The sequence below is a fragment of the Tenrec ecaudatus genome, chromosome 16, assembly GCF_050624435.1.
Source record: "Tenrec ecaudatus isolate mTenEca1 chromosome 16, mTenEca1.hap1, whole genome shotgun sequence".
Classification (NCBI taxonomy): Eukaryota; Metazoa; Chordata; class Mammalia; order Afrosoricida; family Tenrecidae; genus Tenrec; species Tenrec ecaudatus.
In genome coordinates this window covers 18,814,393-18,841,602 of record NC_134545.1, presented here as the reverse complement: position 1 = coordinate 18,841,602, position 27,210 = coordinate 18,814,393, and the positions used below count along the sequence as shown (strand labels likewise).

The 27,210-nt window shown below is 43.7% G+C and overlaps 1 protein-coding gene across 1 annotated transcript; it reads right to left on the bottom strand.

Annotated features, from left to right (window-relative positions):
- Window positions 1-13,826: 13,826 nt before the first annotated feature.
- On the bottom strand, window positions 13,827-23,230 carry LOC142428856 (uncharacterized). Its single transcript, XM_075533741.1, has 4 exons — window positions 23,009-23,230; window positions 18,124-18,250; window positions 16,638-16,788; window positions 13,827-15,879 (listed from the first exon to the last, which is right to left on the bottom strand). Exons 1-4 carry the CDS (start codon window positions 23,009-23,011, stop codon window positions 14,406-14,408), a joined length of 1,755 nt encoding a protein of 584 aa, XP_075389856.1. The 5' UTR covers window positions 23,012-23,230; the 3' UTR covers window positions 13,827-14,405.
- Between the last annotated feature and the right edge of the window lie 3,980 nt (window positions 23,231-27,210).

Below are 27,210 nucleotides of genomic sequence, written 5' to 3'. Positions count from 1 at the left end.
CAGGTGCTCTCTCCTGGAATGGCTGATGCTGACCATAGTTTTGGTTTTGCGTCTTGCTTTCTTAGTTCGCTCTTTTGAAGCTTCTTGAATCATCCAGTATTTTGCTTAGAGAATCCTTCAGGATTCCAACTTGGGCCTTGAATCTGTTTGTTCCTGTCATTCATGGGACAGTTGTCGACTGTACCCTTCCCTTTCGGTTTATTTATATCTTCCAGGCTTACACATTTCTTTGGAATGTCTCTGCTGAAACCCACTGTGTTCATTTTCATTCCTTCCTGTCTTTGGAATGACATTTTTCTTCATGTATGATTTGCTTGATGTCATCTTACAACTCCTCAGTTCTTTGGTTGTTGATGTTGAATGCATGAAAGGTTTTTATGCGATGGTCTTTAATAGTCAATGGGAAGTACTCAAAGGTCCTACTTTGGCTCTCTTACACTTGCTGTCGATTGCAGTCCACGGCAACCACAGCTTATAATACGTTGCCTGCACCAGGAGGAAAGACGGCCTGATTTTTCACTTTCCTTCGATTGCTGTCATGATCAAGACTGTTTGTTTTTTTTCAGATACGGAGTTTGCCTGTCTATTCAATTTTAAATGTTCTGTCTCATGTAACACACTCCATTTCTTAGGGATGGATTTCATTAGAAGCCACACAAGACTCAACGATAATGTTCATGATTCAGTTTTAACGATGATTGCAATGCAGGTGAGAAATGCTCAGGATGAAGTTTTATTTTCAGTGCATGTCACAGAGTCTTTGGTGGGAGGGGCAGGTGCTAATAAATGGTAAAATGGTGTGCCCCTCAGGATTAAGTCTCAACCTAAAGGGATTAGCTTCCTGTCTCAGGGATCAGTAAATACAGATCTTCAAATTGAGGACCTAGCAACTAGACTCAGTCCCCTGTACATGCTAACCCCCTGCCCAAATGGACTCAGTGTTACTGTCTGTGTGTCTTGGGGAGCCCAGCACTTTGAATCATGCTCCAGCTTCTGCACCTCCTCGATTCCTCTCAAGTCAGAGCTCTGTCTGCATTAGTAGGTTCACTGTCTAGACTGGGCAGACCTAGATGCTGCTCATATACTTGGATGTGGACACTCCTCAGACTTTGCTCTTGTTGATACTTGAAGGAGTCTGTGAAGTACAAGAACAATGCAAGCCCGCGTTCTGGGATGCAGGATCAACACCTGCCTTTTATGCAGATGCCCACAGAATGGAACTTGACCTTGACCTACCCAGGTCAAGATTGCAGAGCTTTACTGAATTGTGTGTCCTTCCATTTCAGGTGCCATGTGTGGTGCACAAACCTGGGCTATTCCAGACAAGTGGAGAGCAAGAGCCACATTCGTGCTGAGCCCTGGAATCCCCAGTCAGCGTTTTAATCCCTTTTGACTGACTAGAGTTCACATCATGGACCTTTGTCCAAACTGTCCAGTGGCTCTGCTTCTACAGCAAACCCACTTTGTGAAGTGTGTACTTGACCTCAAGGAGCACAGTCTACAAGAGGTTCAGAAGTTGGAGCTGGGATGGTGAGTCATACTGAGAATGGGTGTGTGGTAACTAAGGGTGGAGGCTGATTGGACCTTTTCTCACATCAAGGGCACAGGCCTCCTGTACCTAATGAGGGGCTAAAGGAGAAAGTGCAGATTCTTCATGATTCCTCGTGGTTATTTTCCTTTCACCCAGTGTTCTTGCTGTGACAAATATTCAGGGTGGTCCTTGGCAAGGAAGTGATTTTCTGCCCTCCCTCCGTTGGAAGAGAAGTGATATATGTGAAAATAGGGCTTTGTTTTAGAGCACTTTTGCCCGCTTTCAGTTATGTGTTCTGACTAATCTAGACCATAAAAATAGGGAGAAATATTATTGAGTTGGTCAGATAACCTGTGGAGAGATCCCATTCATTTTGCGAGAAGAGGTGTTCCGTCTGTGTCATAGCATGTAATGAGAGAGGAGGTGAGTCTAGGCAGTGAAGGGATACTAGTGATAGCTCACCCCTGCTGGTCATCCTTAGCAGAACCTCGTGTCTAATGTCCTTACAGTCTCAGTGCGCAGGACTGTCATCCTCCTCCTCTTTTCCCCTATTGGAGTTCACGTTGCCTTGTTGAACTAACGTGTGTGCTGTTTTAGGACACCGTGGCTGTTGAAGATGTGGTTGTGCACTTTTCCCCAGAAGAGTGGGCCTTGCTGGATCATTCTCAGAGGAAACTGTATAGGCATGTGATGGAGGAGACTTTCAGAAACCTGGCCTCAGTAGGTATGGATCCATTTCCCTTTAAATGTAGAGTGATCAAATCAGTCATACACATTGGTATTACTCCAGTCTGTGGTCCTGATAATGGGAAAACCTCGTAATATCAGGCAAACAGAGTCAGTTTCACTCAACAGCCTGCTGCTCATGGCTTCCCCGTGGACAGAAAGCTCTCAGCATTACACTAAATATTTATCGTGTATGTGACTAAGAGCCTTAAGTTTAAGTGCAATAAATATGCACACCGGATGCACCTGTTCTATTCCTTGTGCAGGCTGTGCTTATTAAAAATTTAACATTATGTTGATTTTCCTGTCAGTGAATTCACGCTTGTCACAACGCCACCCAGTGGGGCACAAAGTATGGTCTCAGTGTCAGGGAAGAGTTGCTGCTGTTCCAGCGTTCCTGTATCATGCGTCGTTTTCAGAGAATCAGAACCGTTGTCACTCAAATGTATGAGAAAGAGCTTTAAATCAAGAAGCAATCTGTTACCAAGAAGATATCCCAGCCCAGACCAACTGAATTCCATAGGTCCAAAGCTAGCGGGTTCCTTCTATACTTGCGTACAGCAAGCTGATCATGCACAATGGTGAATCAGATGTCAGGGGATTCTAGGCTTAATCACACGCTTGAGTTCGGACTTGCATGCATCCAAATTTAGTGGAAGCACAGCAGTTTGCTAATGGAGTCCTGGGTGGAGTGGACCATAGTGGGTAACCCATGAATGAAGGCAGAGTCTCACAAACAGGAAGACAGGGCAGAAGAGAAATTGCGGCTACTCATCATTTAACTATGCAAAAAACCATGCCCCAAGGAGGCATAACCCAACTACACTGGATTGAAAGGTTTGACTCCCTCAATGCAAGAACACGCTGTGTATTAAACTCGAAGTTCTTCATGCTGCCCTTCCTGACATAACTGCTGAAACACAGCGGGTGCATAAGCAAATGTGGTGAAGAAAGTTGATGATGCCCGCCTATGGAAACATATAGCATCTGGGGTCTTAAAGCCTTGAAGGTAAACAAGCAGCTCAGAATCAACAAAGCCCACATGGAAGAAACACACCAGCCTGTTTGACCACAAGGTGGCAAATGGGTCAGGTATCAGACATCTATGACCAAAAAATCAAATCATCCTTAATGAGGAGGAGTGCAGATTGGGAACCGAAGATCCATGTGTACACAACTGGACGTCCCCTTACAGAAGGGTGCCAAGGAGGGGACGAGACAGTCAGGGTGCAATGTAGCAGTAATGAAACACAACTTTCCGCTAGATCCTAAATGCTTCCCTTCCCTCCCGTCCCACCCCTGTTTTCATGATCCCAATTCTACCTTACAAATATGGGTTGGACTGGAGGATGTGCACAAGCACAGATAGAAACTGGAAACACTGGGAATCCAGGCAGATGATCCCTTCAGGACCAATGTGTGAATGGTGTTAAGGAGGTGTGGAGGTAGGGTGGGTAGAAAGAGGGAACCTCTTACAAAGATCTACGTATGACCTCCTCCCTAGGGAATTTCAACATAAATGCAGGTGAAGGGAAACATCGGCTGGTGTAACATATGACAAAATAATAATTTATATATTATCCAGGGTTCATGAGGGAGGGGTAGTGCGGAGACACGTGGAAAAATGAGCTGATGCCAAAACCTCAAGTTGAAAGCACATGTTTTAAAAATGATGATGGCACCAAATGATTACAGTGATCTTTGTACGTTCCTTTTTTTTAAACGACTTCTGATTTTCCTCGATTCACACTTAGCACATTCTGAGTTCTCAGCATTGTAGATATTGAAGCTCCTCTTCTTGCATTGAGTCTGCCCCTTCAGCAAATGAAGATGAAGTGCCAATCCTTTGGGCTTTATTCCATTCAGGTCACCATGGCAGACTCTACTTTTAGAAAGCAGCTGCTCCTCATTTCTAGTGCCAACTGGCTCAGAGGCCCTATCTTCTGGCACTGTCTCCCATGTGCTTTACTTCCATTCACTAGGTTTTCCATAGTTGACAGTGGTATGGAACTATGAATAAGGTTTCCAGCAGGTACTTGCTTCTAAGTGAGCAGATGATTTCTTTGTCATTGCCTGTTCTCCCTGTGGATGCTCCACTGAAACCTGTTTGCTTGGGGTAGTCCTGTTTGCATTGAAATACCAATGACATAGATTGCACATCACACCAGACAGAAGCCAGCACAGTAGGACAAACAGACAGTTAAGTGGTGGCAGGAAGCAGTCAGCGAATTTTCACAATGGGAATGACAAAGATTCCTAAAGTTCTCACAGGGGCATAAGAGTAACAGCCACTGAAGCCTCCTGCATCTATGTTAATGTAAACTGGGCCATGCTTCAATGACTGGTCTCAACAGAACACCGCCATGTGAGGCCTTAAAATGGGAACTACTTCCTGCCTAGCACTTTATTTTAAAGTCTTGCTTTACACCTCTCTGTTCCATGATCTGAACTGATTGAGCATAAGTGGGTTTTAGGCAGATGGGTTGGTGAGGGTAGAGGTGGGCTGTCACCCTCTGACTCTTTAACAAACTAGATCCTATAATATGTTATCTTTGCAATGTTTCTATTAACAGCAGGTTAACTGATTAAACCCTTCTTTCACTAAGACACCTTTGTGTGTTAGATCATCACACAAAGACCATCCTTCTTTCTATCTCTTTCCTTGTGGAATGTGCAGAGTACCCTTCTTTTTAGCCCCTGTTTATGCGTCAGGCAATCTCAATCCTCATGCGAATGTTCCCTAGTCAATGTCATTTTGTTGACTGCCACAATATTTAAAGGTCAAACGGTTTTTTTCTTTTTCTCTTTTTAAAAATCATTGTATGGGGGCTCTTAGAGATCTTATACCATTCTATACATCAGTTATATCAGGCATATGTGTATATATGCTGCCATTGTAATTTCCAAAACATTTGGTACTTAACCATTGGGATAAGCTCCTTTAAAAAAATTTTTTTCTCCTCCTTTGAGTAATGCCTTTCCTTTTTGCTTTTATTTTCTTATCCACAACTTTTATCGCTCGGTCAGTTTCCCAAAACCTTGATGATGGAGAAAAGCTGTGCACTGACAGTACAATAGTACAATTCCTGAAAAGTGGCTCCTGGTCCTCCAAGCTAGGAGAAATATGTGGATTTCACATCATTGAAGATCAGGATAAGAACCGGAGCAGTTGTGCAAGGTGAGTGTCATTCACTCAAGATAGCAGTGCTTCTGAAGGGAAACTTGAGGCACAATGATTTCATTAGCATATGTATGTCCTTTAGGTATTTATAGAGGGGAAATGAAATGAACAGATACATCATTCATGACATGTTCAAGTTCGTTTGTATATAAGTACATGTACGTACATGTCTGTGTGGGTATACACACATACAAATGTGGATAGTAATAATTATAGTGCCATTTCTGAACTTCCATGTGCTGTTGAATATTAGGACTCATGGGAGGACCACTCTGTTGAAGCCACCTACCATTTAGATTTCTGCCATTCTTCTTAATAATGAGCTCTGGTGGCCTAATGGTTCAAAGTATGGCTGCTGATCTCAACATTGGCCTGTTGAAAGCACTGGTTATCCCTTACCACGACTTTCTCCTTCTGCAAAGAGTTGCAGGCTTGCAAATATACACTGGCTGTTATACAGGGTCAATGTGAGTGAACATGAACTGAACAGTCTTGAGTATTTATGTATATATGTGTGAAAACACATGTATACACCTGTATAAATGTTCTAATATTGTGTTCAATGAAATTGCACACTAGAATACTTGCATAAATGTGTATCAGACATTGAATGTTTAAAATATAGTTTACGTATGTATAATCACAAGCCCCATATGATAGAAATAGGATAAAATAAATCAGAATGTTTCTGAGATGATTTGATTTTTGAAACTTGAAGCAATTCAAAGTAAATAAACCCACATGTTTATTGTGATTGTTATCATGAAATTACAATCATTATTTATCTACCTACTTGCTACTTTTTACTGGACAGAGGAGAACGCACAGTGGAGAGAGGCTTTCTGTGTGCGGGGAGTGTGACAAAGCCTTTATTCATCAATCTGCCCTCATTCACCACAGGCGCATCCACAATGAAGAGGGGCCTTTTGAGTGCAAAGAATGTGGCAAAGCCTTTACTCATCGCTCATACTTGCATAACCATGACATAGCTGAGAGGATCAATGCCTTTTGAATGTAAGGCATGTGGGAAATGTTTTAAGCACCTCTCATCCCTCACTAAAGATGGGAGAATTCACAGTGGAGAGAGGCCTTATGAATGTAAGGTATGTGTGCAAGTATTTTTTCTTACCAAACATCCATCATTGAACATAGCAGAACTAATAGCGGAGAGAAGCCTTATGAATGTAAGGAGTGTGGGAAAGCCTTTACTCAACACTCTACCCTTATTGCACATAGGAGAATTCATTGTGGAGTGAGGCCTTGTGAATGTGTAAGGAATGTGGGAAAACCTTTACTCATCAATTGACCCTCAATGTACATAGGAGAACACACAGTCGAAAGAGGCCTTATAAAAATAAGGAATGTGGGAAAGCTTTTATTTGTGACGCTATCCTCAGTAAACATGGGAGAATTCACTGTGGACAGAAACCTTCTGCCATTAGTCCTGCCTTAACCCTGATTCAGCATAGAACTCACAGGAAAGAGGCCTTATGAATCTGTATGGCAAAGACTTTGATTCCTCTTCATCCCTCATTAAATATATGATAATCCACAATGGAAGGACTCCTGGTGCATGTAAGGAATGTGCCAAAGCCTGTGCTCGTTCCTTAGCTCCCAGTTCACATAGGATTTCTCCCAGTAGGTGGAGGTCTTATGAATGTAACATACATGGGAAAGCATTTATTCAGTCCTCATTCCTCACTAAAGACTGAAGAGCTCACAGTTCAGAGAGGGTGTTTGTAGGGTTGTGGGACAGCCTTAGTCAGCACAGGTTATTGTACATATAGCAAGAAGTCAGAGTGGAGACCCTATGAATGAATGTAGGGAATATGGCAAAAACCTTTTGTTCTTTGGATGTCACTACACACATACAAATTCACAGTGCACCGGGGTTTTGTGAATATAAGTGATGTAGCAAAGGCTTTCCTTGGTCCTCAACTTCACTAAATATTACACTAAATTAACCATTAAACTAAACTTCACTAAACATTGACGAATTCACAGTGAAGGCAGGACCCGAGAGTATAAAGACTGTGACAGCCTTTCAATATGGAGCAAACTACAGAAATGGAGACAAGATGGGATTAGAGTTTCTTTGTTCCTCTGAGAGAAGTGAGAGCACGAGGTCACAGTGCAGCTGTTTCATGAGGCTTCGTTTCTCCAGTTTCCATAAACAGCCGTGAAGATGGTTACGTTCTTAGTCCATGATATACTCTACCATCATACAGTCCGAATATTGTCAGTAATGCTGCTGTGAAGTCTGCTAAGCAAGTGTGTGTTCGTATTGAAATTGGTGTTAACTTACATGCAATAAATGCACGGAATTTGTATGTGGATGAGGGTGTTTGTTTTCATGTGTTAGAAACTTTGTTCCTATGTTTTTCATCCTATTTTTGTCTGCATTCTCTACATCCATTGATAAATATTAAATAAAATTATTATAAAAACGTTTTCTTTGCACAATGTTTTAGGATTTATTCATTCAATACAGTCGTAAATTAAGAATCTAATAAATTCACACCCATATGGTCCTATAATACAACTAGAAGGAAGACAGGAAAATGCATTTTAAGAAAAACATCATTTTATTGGGGACTTGTACAACTCATCACAATCCATACATTTGTACATATTTTGCCATCATTTATAGACATTTTCTTCCTACTTGAGACTTTGGTATCAGCACAACTGTTCCCCTACCTGCCCACTACCCCCTCCCTCAGGAACCGTTGATATATTATAAATTATTTATCTCCCCCATTATCATATATAGGTACATTTACATATGTATATCCGTGCATTTATACCTCTACAAATGCCATTTGCTTCTTTCCTCTATAACCTTTTATTTTCCTCTTGTCCCACTATCATGGTCAGCATTCATTCTGGTTTCAGTAATTCCTCTCGGATACATTTCCCTTGTTCAAGACTTACCAGGCCTCATACATGTTCCTCGCCATTGATTTTGGATCACTTGTTGTTCCCTTTTCCCTGGGCTTGTTAACACCTACTTCCTTTCTCCCTCCTCCCCCTATCCCATGTCCACCCTAGAATCATCAGACCCCTTGTTTTCTCCTCCAGATTGTTTATCCCACCCTAGAGCTCAAGTAGAAAATGTTTTGGTAATGAAGCTGCCAACAAATGTACAAATATGATTGACACAATGGGTTATGTATGGATTATGATAAGGGTTATAAGAGCCCCCAATAAAATGATTTATTTAAAATATACATATATATGCAAACTCAATGCAGCCTCCCCTCCAAAAAAGAAAGAAAAGTAAAACATTATCCTTCCGGGGTATAAGGTGGTTACAAGGAACACATCATACATTTTCCACAGACAGAGCACTCAAGATCTTGAAAGTAATGCAGAGTGTATGGGAGTACATTCCCAGCTTGAGCTTCAAACTATGAGTTGTCCTGACGGGGTTTCTGGATACTAGCCTCACTGTCACCAACCGAATGACAGGATGTTTGATTGGAAGATTTCTTTCATTGTTACTGTTTTTGTATCTTTTCTTCTCAGGTTTAAATTGTTGGCTAAAAGTAGATGAATATTAAATAAGAAAAAACATGTTAGTTTAATAAATTTTAAACCTTGGAGCATGATTTTCAAAGACACTGGGTAGTACTTTTCACAGACCTGGGATTTGGATGGAGTGACTGAATGGATTATTAATTTAACATACCAGGGCTCAGAAGCTCATTTGGGATTGTTTCATCGGAACTGTGTTTTGTTCACAGAGTTGCTTTCTTGGTTAAAATAGATGAGCGCTCAGACTTTGCAGTCATAATGCTTAGATTTTTCTCAGTTTGTGGAGATTCTTTCACAAGATATTTATTTGTTCAAGCCCATTACTTGGGACCTGGAAGCCATGCTGGATTGGGTGCACGATTTGTTTTGACAAGGGGCTTTGTCATTGTGCCCAGGCAGAAATGTTTGTTCATTTTCCTTTTATTGTTTTTGATTTGAGGAGGTGGAGGAAGAGGGGAAAATGGGAAATACTAGTGTAAAAGGAATGACTGCTGCAATACATTAGAGTAGGTTGGTCTGACAGTAAAACATATAACCCCCATATAACTCTTGCTGTCTGGAGACCTGTAACTGGTGACCCAGGGCATTCAGACTAATTCTTCTAGACTGATGTGTGGCTCTGTTTGTTCAAGAATCTTCCTGACTGCCTTAAAGAATGTGCCTCCCAAGCAGGATTGTCTTATGCTGTCAACCTCGTGTCTAAAGGACATGGGGGAAATGACAAAGTCCTCTGGGTGTTCGTCAATCCTGACTCTCCAGCTTCTGGAGTGTAATGGCCTCTTACCCCTCTATTACAGGCCCCGTAAATGACACCCCAGTGCCCTTGATGGGAGGAAAGCAAAAATCATTCCCCAGTCCCCATGATACACAGAGTGGGACCCCTCAACAGAGCCCATCCTCCCTCTCTCAGATGCTCTGCCTGTGGGGAGAGACCCTAATGCCAGGCGGTTTATGACATATACTCCTTTCCCCCACCAGTGATTCATACAATTGGAAGAAGCAGCACCCACTTTTTGCAGAGAAGCCTCAAGCCTTGATAGGCCTCTTGGAGTCAGTTTTTCAAACTGACCTGTCTGGAATGATGACCAACAAACTGGACGTTTTGTTCACTGGAGAGGAAAAGAGGCATATAAGCCAAGAGGCACAAAACCCCTATTGCATCACCTGGGAGGAATTAACAAGGAGAATTGGGATCGTCTGTAGAAAGCCTTCCCTCAGATCAGGCTTAATTTTGACCTGAATAGGTCAGAAGGCCTCAAAGCCCTGTTAGATTTCCAACAGTCTTGCTTGCCGGTATCTAGGAGGCCGGCCAATGTTTCCAAAGTCAAAGCCATCACTCAGGTGGACACAGAGTCCCCCATTGCTTTTTTGGAAAGGCTGGTCGTCAGGGCCTATCAGACTTATACCCCATAGATCCAGAGGCCCCAGTGAACTATTGATACATTCACTTGGCTTTTTTTTTTAATTTTTTTTATTTTAACAATTTATTGGGGCTGATACAATTCTTTTCACGGTTTATACATATACATACATCAATTGTATAAAGCACATCTGTACAGTCTTTGCCCTAATCATTTTTTTTCTCTTTTCTTCTTTTACATTATATTAGAGACTCATACAACTCCTACCAAAATCCATACATATACATACATCAATTGTATAAAGCACATCCATACATTCCCTGCCCCAATCATTCTCAAGGCATTTGCTCTCCACTTAAGCCCCTTGCATCAGGTCCTCTTTTTTTCCTCCCTCCCTCCCCATTCCCCCCTCCCTCATATGCCCTTGGTAATTTATACATCGTTATTTTGTCATATCTTGCCCTATCCAGAGTCTCCCTTCCCCCCTTCTCTGCTGTCCCTCTCCCAGGGAAGAGGTCACATGTGGATCCTTGTAATCAGTTCCCCCTTTCCAACCCACTCACCCTCCACTCTCCCAGCATCGTCCCTCACACCCTTGGTCCTGAAGGTATCACCACTCTGGATTCCCTGTACCTCCAACCCTCATATGTACCAGTGTACAGCCTCTGTCCTATCCAGCCCTGCAAGGTAGAATTCGGATCATGGTAGTTGGGGGGAGGAAGCATCCAGGATCTGGGGGAAAGCTGTGTTCTTCATCGATACTACCTCACACCCTAATTAACCCATCTCCTCTCCTAAACCCCTCTATGAGGGAATCTCCATTGGCCAACACTTGGGCCTTGGGTCTCCACTCTGCACTTCCCCCTTCATTTGATATGATATATATATACATATATACACATACATATATACATATACACACATACATACACACACTTATATCTTTTTTTTTTTTTGCATGATGCCTTATACCTGGTCCCTTGGGCACCTCGTGATCGCACTGGCCGGTGTGCTTCTTCCATGTGGGCTTATTTGCTTCTGAGCTAGATGGCCGCTTGTTCACCTTCAAGCATTTAAGACCCCAGACACTATCTCTTTTGATAGCCGGGCACCATCAGCTTTCTTCACCACATTTGCTTATGCACCCATTTGTCTTCAGCGATCCTATCATGGAGGTGTGCAGTCAATGATATGATTTTTTGTTCTTTGATGCCTGGTAACTGATCCCTTTGGGACCACTCGATCACACAGGCTGGTGTGTTCTTCCATGTGGACTTTGTTGCTTCTTAGCTAGATGGCCGCTTGTTTATCTTCAAGCCTTTAAGACCCCAGTCACTATCTCTTTTGATAGCCGGGCACCATCAGCTTTCTTCACCACATTTACTTGTTCACCCACTTTGGCTCCAGCCGTTGTGTCGGGAGAGTGATCATCATAGAGTTCGAATTTAATAAAAGAAGGTATTCATGCATTGAGGGAGTGTTTGAGTAGAGGCCCAAGGTCCTTCTGCCACCTTAATACTTGACCTATAAATATAGACACATAGATCTATTTCCCCATCTTCCTATATATATTTGCATGTACATGTCTTTGTCTAGCCCTCCATGAATGCCCTTTGACTCCTAGCTCTTTCCTCCATCTCCCTTGACTTTCCTCCTGCCCTACTACCGTGCTTCATCACCACCTGGGCTAGAGTATACCTCTTCTCTAAGCAACCTTACCCTTGATCATTTCCCACCAGGCCTGCCACTCCCCCTTCTCTACCATTTGGGGTCCCATGTTTTTCCCTTGTCCCTGGGTTTGTTAACACCACTTCCTTACCCCTCCCCCCAGCCCCCCCCCCCCAAGTCCCCCCGGAACTGTCGGTCCCGTTGTTTTTCCTCCAGATAGTTCATCCAGCCTGTCCTATTCAGACAGACCTGTGGAGTCACTAACATGCACGAAAACTAGACAGAGGAAAACAAAGCAACAGTATACAACCAGACAACAAAACAACAAAACCAAACCACTGACAAAGAACAGAACAAAACAGTTCACAAGAGAAAAGTTTGTAGTTAGTTCAGGGATCATTTGCTGGCCCTTAGGAGCGTTTTCCAGTCCAGTCTGTTGGGGCACCACGCCCTGGCCCCAACGTCCACTTTCAGCATTCCCTGGGGACCTTGCCACTCCATTCCCTTGCTGTTCCGCTGCACTCCCCCAGTGATTTGCCTCGGTGTGGTGGGATCAGGTCAGGTGCAATTCCCACACTGTGTCTCCGGTGCTGTCCCCTGTATCGCCCTTAGTCACTGAGGGGCATCATGTCTCATAGTGGGGCCAGCCATGTTGTTCTCTCTGTGGACTGGCTGCTCTACTCGGGAACATCATCATCACGGCCTGGTCCCTTGGCCTTTGTATCTAAATCTGACCCCCAATATTGAAAGATAATTACAAGTTAGAAGGTTTTCAGGGCAAAAAGTTGACTGAATTGGAAATTGTCCAGAAAGGTTATAATTACCAATCTCTGGCAAGTGAGGCAGAGAAAAAAGCCATGGCACGAGTTATGGTGACAGCTCGGAGGCCTGCATGACAAGCCTGCACTAGGATTACTAAATGGAAGCAAACTTAAGACTAACTTCCCAAACAGGAACCCACTTCCTTGTCTTTGAGTCCTCCTCCAAAGCCCACCTTCCCCCATGTGTCGGTGAGCAGCCGCCACCACCAGGACAGCCCTGTGCACTGCACGTCCCTGAGACACAGGAATTGGGAAGCAACCTCTCTTGGTAAAAGGTTTAATGACACCAGTGCACACGTACAAAACGTGAGCGTGTTGCCATAACACACCTGACCCCAGGAAGACAATGGAGAGTTGACCTTGGAGGAGTGATAGGGGGAGACTTTCACTGTTTTACACATTTGTAGACCATTCACTGAGTGTTCCCAAAAACATAGGAATTTTGTCACTGTTAAATATCATTTTTCCCAATGCAAGAAGGTGAATTTTGAAAGAAGGAATTATAAATGCTACTAAAGGATCCATCATCACTGGTCAAGATAGAGCTAGATGAGAACATATGGACAGCAAGCAGGGGCGACTGTAGTGGGAGCGGTGTGGAAACCTTAATGACTGCAACAGAGGCCATGTGAGATGCAAGGGGTGAAAGGAACGCTGGCAAGGGTGGGAGGCTATGTCTGAACTGGAAAGATGGAAATTCAAGCGGGGAAGCTGTGGTCTGAGAAATAATCTTGCGTCGGAGAAAACAGATTGAAGCAGTGGCCAGGCAGTGAAGGGCAAGACATGGGACCATGTACATGCCTATGAAGGAAGCCTGTTTGAACTACGCTGAACCAACGCAGAAGGGGAGGTCAACTGAGTTTGGGAGAGACGTTGATTTTCATTCCCCCTCATATGTCCCCTTACCTTCGTGATTTGAAAATCCTGAAATCGAAAATAAATGTGAACTTCAGTCTTTTCGTAAAATGTCATTTTATTTGTTTTCCTTTAGGTCTCAACAATTCATCTCAAACAATTTCCGGACACAGACTAACTTGTGTAGGCCACATACATTAAAATCTCACACATTTTCTACAAAATAGGGGAAGTGAGTTAAATCAAAAGTCCTTAGGAGGGCAAGTAACGACCTGAATGCTGCATGCCAGGTGGGAGAAACTCAAGATATTGCTGAGCTGGGACTTCAAGGGGCTCCGACGCAGTACAGGGATGAGATTCAAGGGAGTGTTTATAAAAATGGCACCGCTATGGACCTAGAGTCATTGTCAGGAGAAGTCAGCCCACTCCTAAGCACAGGGGCTGTTGGATGACATTTTCATGAACCACGCAAGGCTGCGGTTGCCTTTCTAACACACAGAAGAATAGGAGCAAAATGGTGGGACCAGGTAACACTATTTGGCAGATGAAGCTCACCATGTGTAAAATACACTATTGATTCAAATGCACCAGGATTCTTTCCATTGTGGATTAGCATGGTGAATGAGGAGGAATCAAAGTCTTTGCCAAACTTACATTCTCAAGGCCTCTGTCCTGTGAGTTCTATGTGGAATGTGGGTTGAGACAGGACTCATGGCTTTGCAAAACTACAAACATTCATAAGGTTTCTCTCCACTGTGAATTCTCCTATGTTTAGTGAGGGTAGAGTGATGAGCAAAGGTTTTCCCACACTTGTTACATTCATAAGGCCTCTCTCCACTGTGAGTTCTCTTGTGTACAGTAAGGTATGGAAGGCACTGAAAATTTTTCCCACACTCCTTACATTCATAGGGCCTCTCTCCACTGTGAGTTCTCCTATGTGCAGTAAGGTGGGAGTGTTGACTAAAGGCTTTCCCACATTCCTTACATTCAAAAGGCCTCTCTCCACTATGAATTCTGCTATGTGTAATGATGGATGTTTTGTGAGAAAATGCTTTCCCACATTCCTTACATTCATAGGGCCTCTCTCCACTGTGAGTTCTCTTATGTTGAAGGAGGTCTGACTGATTAAAAAAGGCTTTGCCACACTCCTCACATACAGAAGGCTTCTCTCCCCTGTGTCTTCTGGTATGTGCAACAAGGTGAGAGTGTTGAGTAAAAGCTTTCCCACACTCCTTACATTCATAAGGTCTCTCTCCACTGTGAATTCTCCTATGTGCAATAAGGTGAGTGCATTGTGTAAAAGCTTTCCCACATTCCTTACATTCATAAGGCCTCTCTCCACTGTGTGTTCTGTTATGTTTAATGAAGGATGTGAGGTAAGCAAATGCTTTGCCACATAACTTACATTCATAAGGCTTTTCTCCACTGTGAATTCTGCTATGTGTAATGATAGATGTTTTGTGAGAAAATGCTTTCCCACACTCCTTACATTCATAGGGCCTCTCTCCACTGTGAGTTCTCCTATGTTGAATGAGGGCTGGTTGATTACTAAAGGCTTTGCCACATTCCTTGCATACGTAAGGCCTCTCTCCACTGTGTATTCTCCTATGTGAAATAAGGTTGCACCGATGAGTAAACATTTTCCCACATTCCTTACACTCATGAGGCCTCTCTCCACTGTGTATTCTCCTATGTGAAATAAGCTTGGACCGTTGAGTAAATGTTTTCCCACATTCTTTACACTCATGAGGGCTCTCTCTTCTGTTAACTTTCTTATGCCTACCCAAGGATGATGAAAGATGAACAATTTTGCCATGTGCCGTACTATCAAAAGGCTTCTCCTCACTGTGACCTCTTAAATGTACAAGGATCTCTGAGGATTCACCAAAGGTGTTAACAGAGTCCGTACATTCCTTAGGTTTCTCTTTGGTTAGCGTTCTCTCAAGACGGTGGGAGTAAGGACACCTGCGGCCTGCTCCGTGTTCTCCACCCTGATAGGTGTCACATTCAGAGTGAAGACCAGGATGACGCTTCAGTGATGATGACTGGTCCACGGAGGATTTCCCACAGTGAAGGGTCAATGAAGCATATGGTTCATTGTAAGTTCTTTTGAGCATGTGAAGATCTGGAATCAGGTTGAAGGTCTGTCCACACTGACTTTTCTTAATTTCACAGTCGGACTGTTCAATATATCTTCTGCTAAATAGGGTCGCAAACAGGTAGATACCTATTGATTATAATTCCATGGTAACTATCATAATAAACATGTTTTTTTTACTTTGAATTGCTTCAACTTTCAAAGATCAAATCATCTCAGAGATGTTCTGATTCATTTTATTCCATTTCTATCATATGGGCCATTGTAATTGCATATAAGTAAACTATATTTTAAATATTCAATGTCTGATACACACTTTATGCAAGATTTCTAGTGTGAAATTTCATTGAACAGACATCAGAAGCTTTATAGCTTTGAGTATATATGTATATGCAGTCGCACATTACATATGTACACTCAACTCCATTGAGTCCATGTTGACTCACAATGACCCTGTTTCATGGACAGGGTGTATTTCCAAGCCGTAACTCTTTACAGGAGTAAAGTCGTGGTAAGGGATACCTGGTGCTTTTGACAGAGATACCTTGAAGTCAGCAGTAATTTCAATGTTTGGTGGCTTCAACAGACTGGCACTCCAATGAGTCATAATATTCAACAGAACAGGTTTATAGACCGCATAATAAATATTACTATTCAAATGGATATGTGCATACCCACACAGGCATGTACATGTACTTATATACACATATATAAGTGAACTTGAAAATCACATGAATGATCTATCTGTTCATTTCATTGCCCAGTTATGAAGACCTGCAGGACAGAAGTATGTTAATGAAATCATTGTGCCTTCACTTTCCCTTCGGAAGCACAGCGATCATGAGTGAATGACACTCACCGTGCATGACTGTTCCGCTTGTTATCCTGATCTTCAATGACGTGAAATCCACATATTTCTCGTACCTTGGAGGGCCAGGAGCCACTATTCAGGGATTGTACTATTGAATTTTCAGTGGACAGCTTTTCTCCATTATCAAGATTTTCGGAAACTGACCGAATGATGTAAGTTGTGGTTCACAATATAAAAGCAAAAAGGGCAGGCATTACTTAAAAGTAAAACACATGCAAAAAAATATGGAGCTTATCCCAAGGTTCAAGTACAAAACGTTTTGAGAATGACAGTGGCAACTTATGTACACATAAGCTTGATAAAACTGACATATGGAATGTTATAAAAGGTGTAAGAGCCCCCAAGAAAGTGATTTTCAGGAGGGGAGTGGGGATAGAAGGGAAAAAATGAGGAGCTGATGCCAGGGGCTTAAGTGGAGAGCAAATGTTAGGAGAATGATGAGGGCAATGAATGTACAAATGTGCTTTAAACAATTGATGTATGTAACTATTGTGATAGGAGTTGTATGAGCCCCTAATAAAATGATTAAAAAAGAGAGAAACATAAAAAGAAAGGTACTCAGCACATTCCACAGGAAAAAAATGACTACATATGTGGGATGAAGTGATGGAGAAGCTCTGGCTGACTGAGGATCAGATCATCAATTTCTCATATGTAAATTCAAGATAAAGCTGAAGAAACTGACAATATTCCAATTTGATAAACAGTTAAAAAAATGCAACTGAATAGAATGTTCAAACGACAAAACAATGTCACTGTTACCAAATCAAGTAAAATGTTCCTGAAGATCAACCAACAATTGCTGCACCAGTTCACTGACTGGGAGATTCGTGAGAGACTCGCCAGATTCAGCAATTTGAAAAAGAGATATCATTGTTGGTGTCAGATGGCTCTTGGCTCAAAGCAGAGAATATCAGAAAAATGTTCACTTGTGTTTAAGTGACTTGGCAAGGGTACTTGTTTGTGTAGATCCTAATAAACTGGAGATAATCAAAATAAAATGCAAATTCACAAGCATATCTTTGTGACTTCGTATGATGACAACAGTTCCGTTACTCTGAAAACGACACATACAGAAACGCTCAAACAGCAACACTTCGCTGACACTCCAAGGTTGGAGTTTTGACAAGGGTGAATTCATTGACAGGAAAATCAACATAACGTCAAACATTTACTAAAACACAGTGCTTACAAGGAATAGAACAGATGCATCCATTGTACACCAAGGAAGGTCAATGTGCATATTTACTGCACTTAAACTTAAGGCTCTTAGTCACAAATGCAATAAAAATTTAGTTTAATACTGAGAGCTTTCTGTTCATGAGGAAGCCATGATATGCAAGCAGTTGAGTGAAAATGACTGTGTTTGCCTGACATAACAAGGTTTTCCCATGATCAGGACCACATACTAGAGTAATAACAACGTGTATGACTGATTTGATCACTCTACATTTAAAGAGAAGTGGATCCATACCTACTGAGGCCAGGTTTCTGAAAGTCTCCTCCATCACATGCCTATAGAGTTTTCTCTGAGAACGATCCAGCAAGGCCCACTCTTCTGGGGAAAAGTCCACAACCACATCTTCCACAGCCACGGCATCCTAAAACAGCCCACATATTCTAGTTAACCAAGGTACCTTGAACTCCAATAGTTGAAAAGAGTTGGAGGGGGAGGAAGAGAGTTCAAGGACATTAGACCCGATGATGTCCTAAGGAAGACCATCAAGGGTGAGCTCTCACTATGATTCCATGACTTTACATACACTTCCTCTCATTACATGCTCTGTCACAGACGGAACACCTCTTCTGGCAAAGTGAACTGATCTGATAAACTCAATATATTACTCTCTATTTTTATGGTCTAGATTGGTCAGAAGACGTAACTCAAAGCAGGCAAAAGTGCTCTAAAATAAAAGCCCTATTTTCACATACATCACTTCTCTTCCAACAGAGGGAGGGCGGAAATTCACTTCCTTGCAAAGGACCACCCTGAATATTTATCACAGCAAGAACACAGGGTGAAAGCAAATTAACCACTAGGAATCATGGAAGAATCTGCATTTTCTCCTTTAGCCCCTCATTAGGCACAGGAGGCCAAGGACCTTGATATGAGAAAAGGTCAACCCACAGCTTTGGACTCATGGTTCTCTCTGTGAAGAAAGGCAGCTAATAAAGAGTTGGTATGTTATCTGCTGATAAGAGAGGCTGAGTTTGAAGAATGGTGGTCTTTTCTACAGAGTTTCTATGTCAGACAGTAATGTATCAGAAACTACCATTCTGCACTTTTCTCGACACAGGCAAGGGAACTGAAAAGAGAAAGAACATGGGTGAGACACAGTTAACAAGAGAAAACAGACATCAAACAGTTTTCAGAGACACAGAGCTACTGGAATGCAGTTTTCACCAAGGACCCCCTTGAGAATTCTAAATGGACACAGACAATTGCACTGATGTCATGCATAATATGTGAAGCGAAGCATCATAATGTAATGGCCTTCTTGAACAGATTAGGAAAAGTAGTTCAATTTCTCAAAATATCATGGAAATGAACTGGATTTGGCTGATTGACTCCGATGGAATCCTAGGAAATAGAGCTCTCTACCTACCATGCCTTGAGACATTCCACTCCAAAATTATCTCCCATGGGCAACCCTTGGAAAGCACATCAGCTCCACCAGCTGACCATCAGGCCCACAGGCATCTCCTGCTTGCTGGGACTGGAGCTTGTGACCTCTGACACTTCTGCTCCCACATTTTGTTGGGCGATACAGTGCCTGTAGATGGTTATCAACTTGGGACCGTGGAGCAGAAGCAAAGAAGAGAAAGCGCTGGACGAAATCGGCTGATCCAGTGGCGGGAATGATGGACTCAAGGCAGGAACATGGGTGAGGACGGCCCAGCACCGGGCAGCGTTCACTCCAGTGCATATATGATGTGATTCCATGACTGGAAGTGACCTCATCATGCCCAACATCGATATAGGGAAGACATTAAAAGCTGCTGAGGTTGCATGTACTTCAATCCTAAGTTTCACTCAATGGTGGCCAAGCAGCTGTAAATAAACAGAGTGGGGTGGCCTGCCAGCCATTCTAATGATATGGGATGTCAATGTGACAGAAATATGGATCAAGTATCTCTATCAAAACATCACTACCACAGCAGAGGGTCAGGTCACACATTTTAAAGTCGGCACAACCCCAATTGTCAGGCCTTTCTGATCACCAAATCCAATGGCAGTGCTTACAAGTCAATTCGAGCTCACTGTGACCCAAGACATCGACATGAAACTAACAAACGGTTCTATGGTGTTTCGAAAACAGCACATTTATTGTAGGAACAAAGAGTCGCACCTTTTTTGCTTGAAGTTGGTATGTCTGAACCATGGCATTTTGGTTTAAAATCAATCGCCGGAACCACTGAATGAACAGAGTTGTGTTCACTTTGCAGTTCTTGGGCAACTGTGATATTTGAATGATTTGCCCAAAAGATTTGGCCACTCAATGGAGTGGTCTTGCCTCCCTGAAGCAGATGCATAGGGTTGCTCAAATGTAAGCTGCTGAGTCAGTATGCAGGCCCAGAGGGCTCACACCAATATCCTGACAAAGACATTTCTTTTCACTTTCCTACAGTTTCTTATTCTGGCATCAATCATCAGCAACAGAGATGATTCAGCACCATGCCGTGTGTTATGGAGCGAGGAGACAAAGAAAGCAGTTGCTTAAAATAATAAAATAGAAAAAGAACACATTTTATTTAGTGCAGACAAACAAATATATTTTAATAAAGATAAGAAGTAAAAGGAGTATGATTAAGACTTCATGAGGAGGACCTGATGCAAAGGGCTTAAGTGGAGAGCAAATGCTTTGAGAATGCCTGGGGCAGGGAATATGCGGATGTGCTTTATACAATTGATGTATGTATATGTATGGATTGTGATAAGAGTTGTATGACCCCTAATAAAATGTAAAAAGAGAAAAGGAAAAAAAAAGACTTCATGAGAAAATTATATGTCCTAATAGTCTGAAGTCAATAAATATGCACCATAGTCCTAAGCATACTCCTGCACCACCGGGTCACTGTTTCCAATACTGGCCCAAAGAAGTTTGCTGTACTTCACAAGAGCGCTCATAATGTGAACTTAATGACATTGAGCAGGAATAACCAGAAGCTGTAAAGAATAACACCTGTCCAGATCCTCAGCTTAACTCCCTGCCAACGCATCTACTCCAAAGCATGTTAAACCTACCAGACACAGGTCAACTGCCCTACAGGATCCCAGGACTGTCCTTCTTGACAGAACAAGGCAGACTCATCGTTCTCCTGCACATTTGGGGTGGGTGATGGAATAGCACACTTTGTGAGCAGCCTATGGTTAATTCACTGCAAGGCCAGGGCTCCTCAGTTCACATTTACTAAATTCATATAGGGAATTTTTATAGACCGGCCAAGAAAGTATTATAAAGGGAACACATTAAAGGTGAACAAAGCAAGATAACAGTTCTAGGAAAGTCCTACCAATTTCTGAGGGAACCTGAGTCAGGACACAGAAAACACTGTGGGGCACTAAGAAGAAGCACTCACCCTTGGAGATGTAGATGCTTATGGGGATAATGTGCAATATGGGTGTTCCCCAATCACAGACAAAGAAGGTTAAAGGGAAGGGATGGGAGCTTAGAAGAAAGATAAGCGACCAAGGTCCAAATGCAGCTGGTGACAATCCCATGGATTGTGTTGTTTTAGGCTAAGGTACCAGGTAAACACAGGGTGAGTTTGGCGTTTGACTCACGGTCCGCACGGAGAAGCATGGGATAGTGTTAGGGTTCAATACACAGAAAACTCCAAACAGGCAAAAGTACACTTCAAAGTGTTTACGGATCAAGAAGTGCCCTAGATCGACAATAGAAAGCATTAAACAATGCTGTAAACCGCGAGAGACATCTGCAAACTATTACAAATTCCTGTGAAAAGCTCTTCGATCCACAGGACTGGTCTCATTGCAGAAGGCTGCTCACTGTACTGTCAGCAGTTGAAGCCTGTTCCGTGGGCTTCTATCACTGGAAGTTTTGTGAAAGCAAACTTTTATTGTCACACCAGACAGCACACAGAAATCAAATGTCCACTTGTGAAACTATGAGCAAAATGAGCAACAATGATCACGGAGAGGCAGTATGAAGGAGTTTTGAGGGTGACCAGCACGTCTGTGAATTGTAAGGTCAGCACTTTGAAACCAGCAGCCACTCTGGGGGAGAGATAAGGCCTTCAACTCCCACAGGCTTACAGTCTCAGAAACTCACGGGGGTTGTTATAGGTAGTGCAGTAAGGCTGCTCAGTTGGACTGAAGTCAATGGGAGCGAGTTTTTATGTCCATTACAAAAAGTCCAAATTTATTCTTTCAATAATGTTTTTTCTAAGCTACTTTTAGCGCAGCAAAGAGTAACACGGCAAATAACAGGTTTATTTTTGAACTGTCGCTCTTACAAGCCCTCCAATAGCTGTATTCCGTCATCAGAAGTTGACATACAACAGGAACTATGAATCCAAGAAGTTCAAGGCTTCATCTCGAATGAATAGACCACCCAGGAGACTAGACCCCTTTGATTGCAGATTCCCGTTGCACACCGTGGAGAGCAGTTGAAAGCACGATGACTCAATACCAGCTCTAGCAGAGATGTGCAGCTGGGCGCTATTTAATACAGGAAAAGCAGGCTTCTCACACATTGCAAACTTCCAGGAAATAGCATCCCTCCAAATCAGCCAGATCTTGGGAGCCCACACATGAAGCCGCTGGATGCAGTGTCCCAGGGGTCTCATTCATTGAAGAGTTCAGAGAAGGACCAAGTGAAATCAAGACCCCATTGACAGTCAGCGCTTTCTGCTACTAACTCTCTTCTATTTTCTAGCACATCGCACAGGGGAAGGGGGAACTGTTTTAGAACTGTGTTCTACAAAAGGCTCCAGGGTCAGAGAAGGGATAGGGGGAGGCATGGGAATTCTTTGCAGAAGTGGGACAAGGATGGCTCTGGAGATCCCTGGGCTTCAATTCCCACAGTTCTGTCATTATACACATAGAACCAAGACTCAGGATGGACATGGTGATCCTATCCTGCCTCCTCTGGGGCACATGACTCACACACAGAAGGTAACTCTCATGTCAGGCTTGGAATCCCACGTATGCCCCAAGGAAAGGTCCACACCAGGTGACATGGGACCCAGGACAACTCTTAGGGCTCAGACACTTGGCTTCCTCTGCCACCTTTAACCTTATCAAGGAACCTCAGGGTCAGCAGGAAACAGCACGACAATATGTCCAATCAGCTTCCACCCTTAGTTACCACACACCCCTTCTCAGGAGGACTCACCATCCCAGTTCCGGCTTCTGAACGTCTTCTTGAATGTGCTCCTTGAGGTCAAGAACACACAAAGTGGGCTGGTTGTGCAAACAGAACCACTAGGCAGTTGGGCAAAGGTCAATAAAGTGAACTCCAGTCAGTCAGAAGGCATTAAAACGCTGACTTGGGATTCCAGGGATAAGCAAGGATGTCATATGTGGTATCCACTTTCCTGGACCAGCCCAGGTCTGTTCAACACACCTGGGACCTGAAATGGAAGGACACACAGTTCAGTAAGGCCCTTGAATCTTGACCTGGCTAGGTTCAAGGTCATGTTCCATTCTGAGGGTATGTGCATAAAACGCAGATGCTGATCCTCTATCCCAGAACACGGGCTTCCATTGTTCATGTACTTCACATGCATGCCCCTTTTGCTACAAAAAGGGCAAAGTCAGATGCGTGTCCACATCCAAGAATATGAGCAGTATCCAGGCCTGCCCAGTCTAGACATGTGAACCTCCTGATGGAGACAGAGCTCTGACATGAGAGGAATGGAGGAGGTGCAGCAGCAGAAACAGAAGCAGGAGCTGAAGCATGACTTAGAGTGCTGGGCTCCTCAAGACACACAGAAGTTAGCACTGACTTCATTTGGGCAGGGGGCTACCACGTGCACGGGACTGAGTCTAGTTCCTAGGTTGTCAATTTGTTGGTCTGGGTTTACTGATCCCTAAGACTGGAAACTAATGTCTCTAGGTTGAGGCTTAATCCTGAGGGGAATACCTTTTTGCCATTTATTAGCAACTGCCACCCACCCCTGTGCCCAAGACTCTGTGACATGCACTGAAGAAAGAACTTTATCCTCAGCATTTCTCACCTGCTTTGCAATCATGATTAAAACTTAATCATGAACATTATCGTTGAGTGGAGTGTGTTAGGTGAAACAGAACGTATAAACATTGAAGAGAAGGGCAAACTCCGAATGTAAAAAAATCAGTCTTGATCATGATAGCCAGTAATTTAAGTAAAGTGTAAAATCAGGCCGTCTTTCCTCCTGGTGCAGACAGGGTATTATAAGCTATGTTTGCCGTGGGTGGAATTGACAGCAAGTGTAAGAGAGCCAAAGTAGGACCCCTGAGTACATCCCATCGACTATTAAAGACCATCTCATAAAAACCTTTCATGCCTCCAACATCAACGACCAATTAACTGAGGAACTGTAACATGACATCAAGATTATCCTACATGAAGAATCAAAATTGTCATTCAAGTGACGGGAAAGAATGAAAAAGAACTTTTTGGTGTCAGAATAGTCTTTCCAATGGAATGTGCAAACCTGGAACAAATAAGTACAGCGAAAGGGAAGTGCACACTAGACGACGTTTCCCTGAAAGACAGGAAAAAATAAAATCAAGGCCCTGTTGGAATCGTGAAGGATTCCCCAAACAAAATACTGGATGTTTCAAGAAGCTTCAAGAGAAGAGGGAAGAAAGAAAACAAAACAGGAAACCAAAAATGTGGTTGGCGTCAACCATTACGGAAGGGAGCACATGACCAAGAATAAAGGACAAGAGCAGCTCAAAATGCATTTCTGTGGTAAGGACCTTCCTCTCATCCAAAGACCTGCCTGTGGAGCAAACAGGGAAGGGGGAGGGGAGGGAGCACTAGAACTGAAGGTGATTACACAATTCATTTTAAGGTGATTCAATCATGGAGGTAAAAAAGGAAATATTCTGAAACTGATTGTACTAGTGATTGTACAATTACGATTGGTTGAATTTTAGGAGATGGATTATGTGCCAATAAAACTGAAAAAATAAGTACATGAATAAAAAATAATCAAGGAAAAAAATTAACCTAGAATTGGTTTGCAACAAGAAACAATTGTTTAAATTGCAAATCAAAATGTGTAAGAATTGTTGAAGGGGAACCAGTTGTCTGAAAACTGTCAACCAGCCACAATAAAACATTGAAATAAAAAAAGACGTGGCGGGGTCGGCTCAGTGGCACAGTGAAGTGCTTGATGACCAAGGGGGCCAGCTTACATCCACCTCAAGGGTCTCTGAGAAAGCACAACCGAGAAGTGCCTAAGAATGGTTTGTCCTGAGACCTGGGGGTGGGGGGCGGTCACCTGTACAACCTAGGCAGAGGCCTGCCTTTGCAACTTGGTGTGGCTGCTTGTTCTACATCTGATATTCACTGGACTGTGTGTTCTAGGCCAGAAATACACGCCCCATGACCAGGAAGTTGAGCTCCTGTTCCTACAGTAGGTAAATGTGAGCAGGTTACTCAACACCGGCTTCAGCAGCAGACACAGAAGCACTCAGGGGGACAGCTGGTGAAATCAGAGATTTAGGAGAGGTTTGCTTTCTTTCCTTTTTTTCCCCAAAAGATCATTTTATGGGAGCTCTTACACCTCATTACAATGTGTACATCAAAGGTATCAGGCATATTTGTATATATATTGGCATCTTCTCTCTTGATATTTACTTTCTACTGTACCCTGGGGATCAGCTCATTGCCCCCTCTCCTCCCTCCTACTCCGGTGGGCCCTTATTTGATCATAGATCATGATTTGAAAATTCTATTTTAAAAATCACTTTATTTGGGGCTTGTTATAACACTTATCACAATCGTTACATAATCCATTGTGTCAAGTACATTTGTTGCCATCATCATTCTCCAACTTCTTTGTACTTGAGCCCTTGGTACCAGCTCCACCTTATTCCCCTCCCTCCCCAACTACTCATAGTTTATAATTATTATTTTCTCAAGTCTTACACGGTCAGATGTCTCCTTTGACCCACTTTTCTGTTGTCTGTTGCCCAGGGTTATGTGTAGATCCTTGTGATCCGTTTCCCCTTTATTTTTTTCCCCCCCGTTTCCCCTTTCTATCCCAACGTGGGTTTCTCTAGTTATAGAAGTCCATTTAAACCATCGACAGCAGCTATGAAGAGGTGACCACTTAGAGAGCCCACAGCCAAGGGCTGCACACAACAGCCCTGAGCAGTGGGAATAAAGGGAGACCCAGAGCGCTCCGTCAGAGGGGCGGTCTCTAATGCACACCGGGGTGGATTGATTCTACCTCAGCGGCTTCCACACAAAGTAAACGCACTGCCACCGAGCTGAGGCCACCTCAGAGCAGGCCTTTGGGAAAAGGGAGAACTGCCCTGTCTGTTTCCGAAACGAGCTCTTCGGGAACAGGACGCTCGGTCTGTCTGGGGTGTTTCTAACCCTGACCACGAGGGTGGACGCACCGCGCGTGGACGCCGCATCCCAGGCACCCCTGTGTCCCTGTCCTTAGGGACTGGCCTCCATCAGGACGCACACAGTCGGGCTCTTGGAGGACAGGATGGCGCTCTGAGGACCGCATGGCTGGCCTCCCTGGGACCAAGGCCGGCCCGGCCGGTCCTCGCGTGGCCGCGAGCCCAGGAGAAAGGCGCAGCGCACGGTCAGAGGACGCCCCGCGCGGGGCCTTTCCTGGGAGACGGGGAGGGTGCGTGGGGGGCTGCGAGCAGGACAAAGGGGGTCGGAGAGCCCAGGCCCAGAGTCAGAGACGCCGGCCCTCAGCAGGGAGCGGGTGTCACCGGAAAGGTCACGGCGGGTCCCGACGCCCCGGGACCGCGGATAGACGGGGAGCGGGCACTTCCAGCCCCGCAGGGACCCCGAGAACAACTGTGGGCGCAGGGCCGCAGCGGACACCACGTGACACAGCGAACCTGAAACACAAAGACGAACCTACCTCTCGGCACGTTCCCGGAAGACTCCAAACTCGGAAGATGGCGAACAGGAAATTGCGTCACCCACTGGGGTGGAGTCTGCAGGTGATGGGCGGGTCGGGGGAGGGGCCTGGGAGGGGCGTCAAGAACAGGTGGGGCCGGATCTGCAGAGCTGGAGGGCAAGTCTGAGAGAAACAGACTGAATCTATTCCTTGTTCTTCAAGAGGGAATTTCATTTTGCTTTTTGGGGTACACTTAATATTCAGGTTTCTACGTGAACGTTGAAGTCATTTGTTCCTGTCGGAGACACTTCGGAATGCTCATGTGCTCAGGGGCACAACGCAAGGTAAGAATAAAGACCTGTAAAATTTTGTTAATGATCAGACGCTGAATGGGCAAAGGATGGATCCAGGAAAATGGAAACGGGTCAGAAATGCAATGGAACCCACGCACTGGTATTGGCCTTTTAGATTCAGACAATCCCATGACTGACTCTACTGGGAAAACACACTTGGA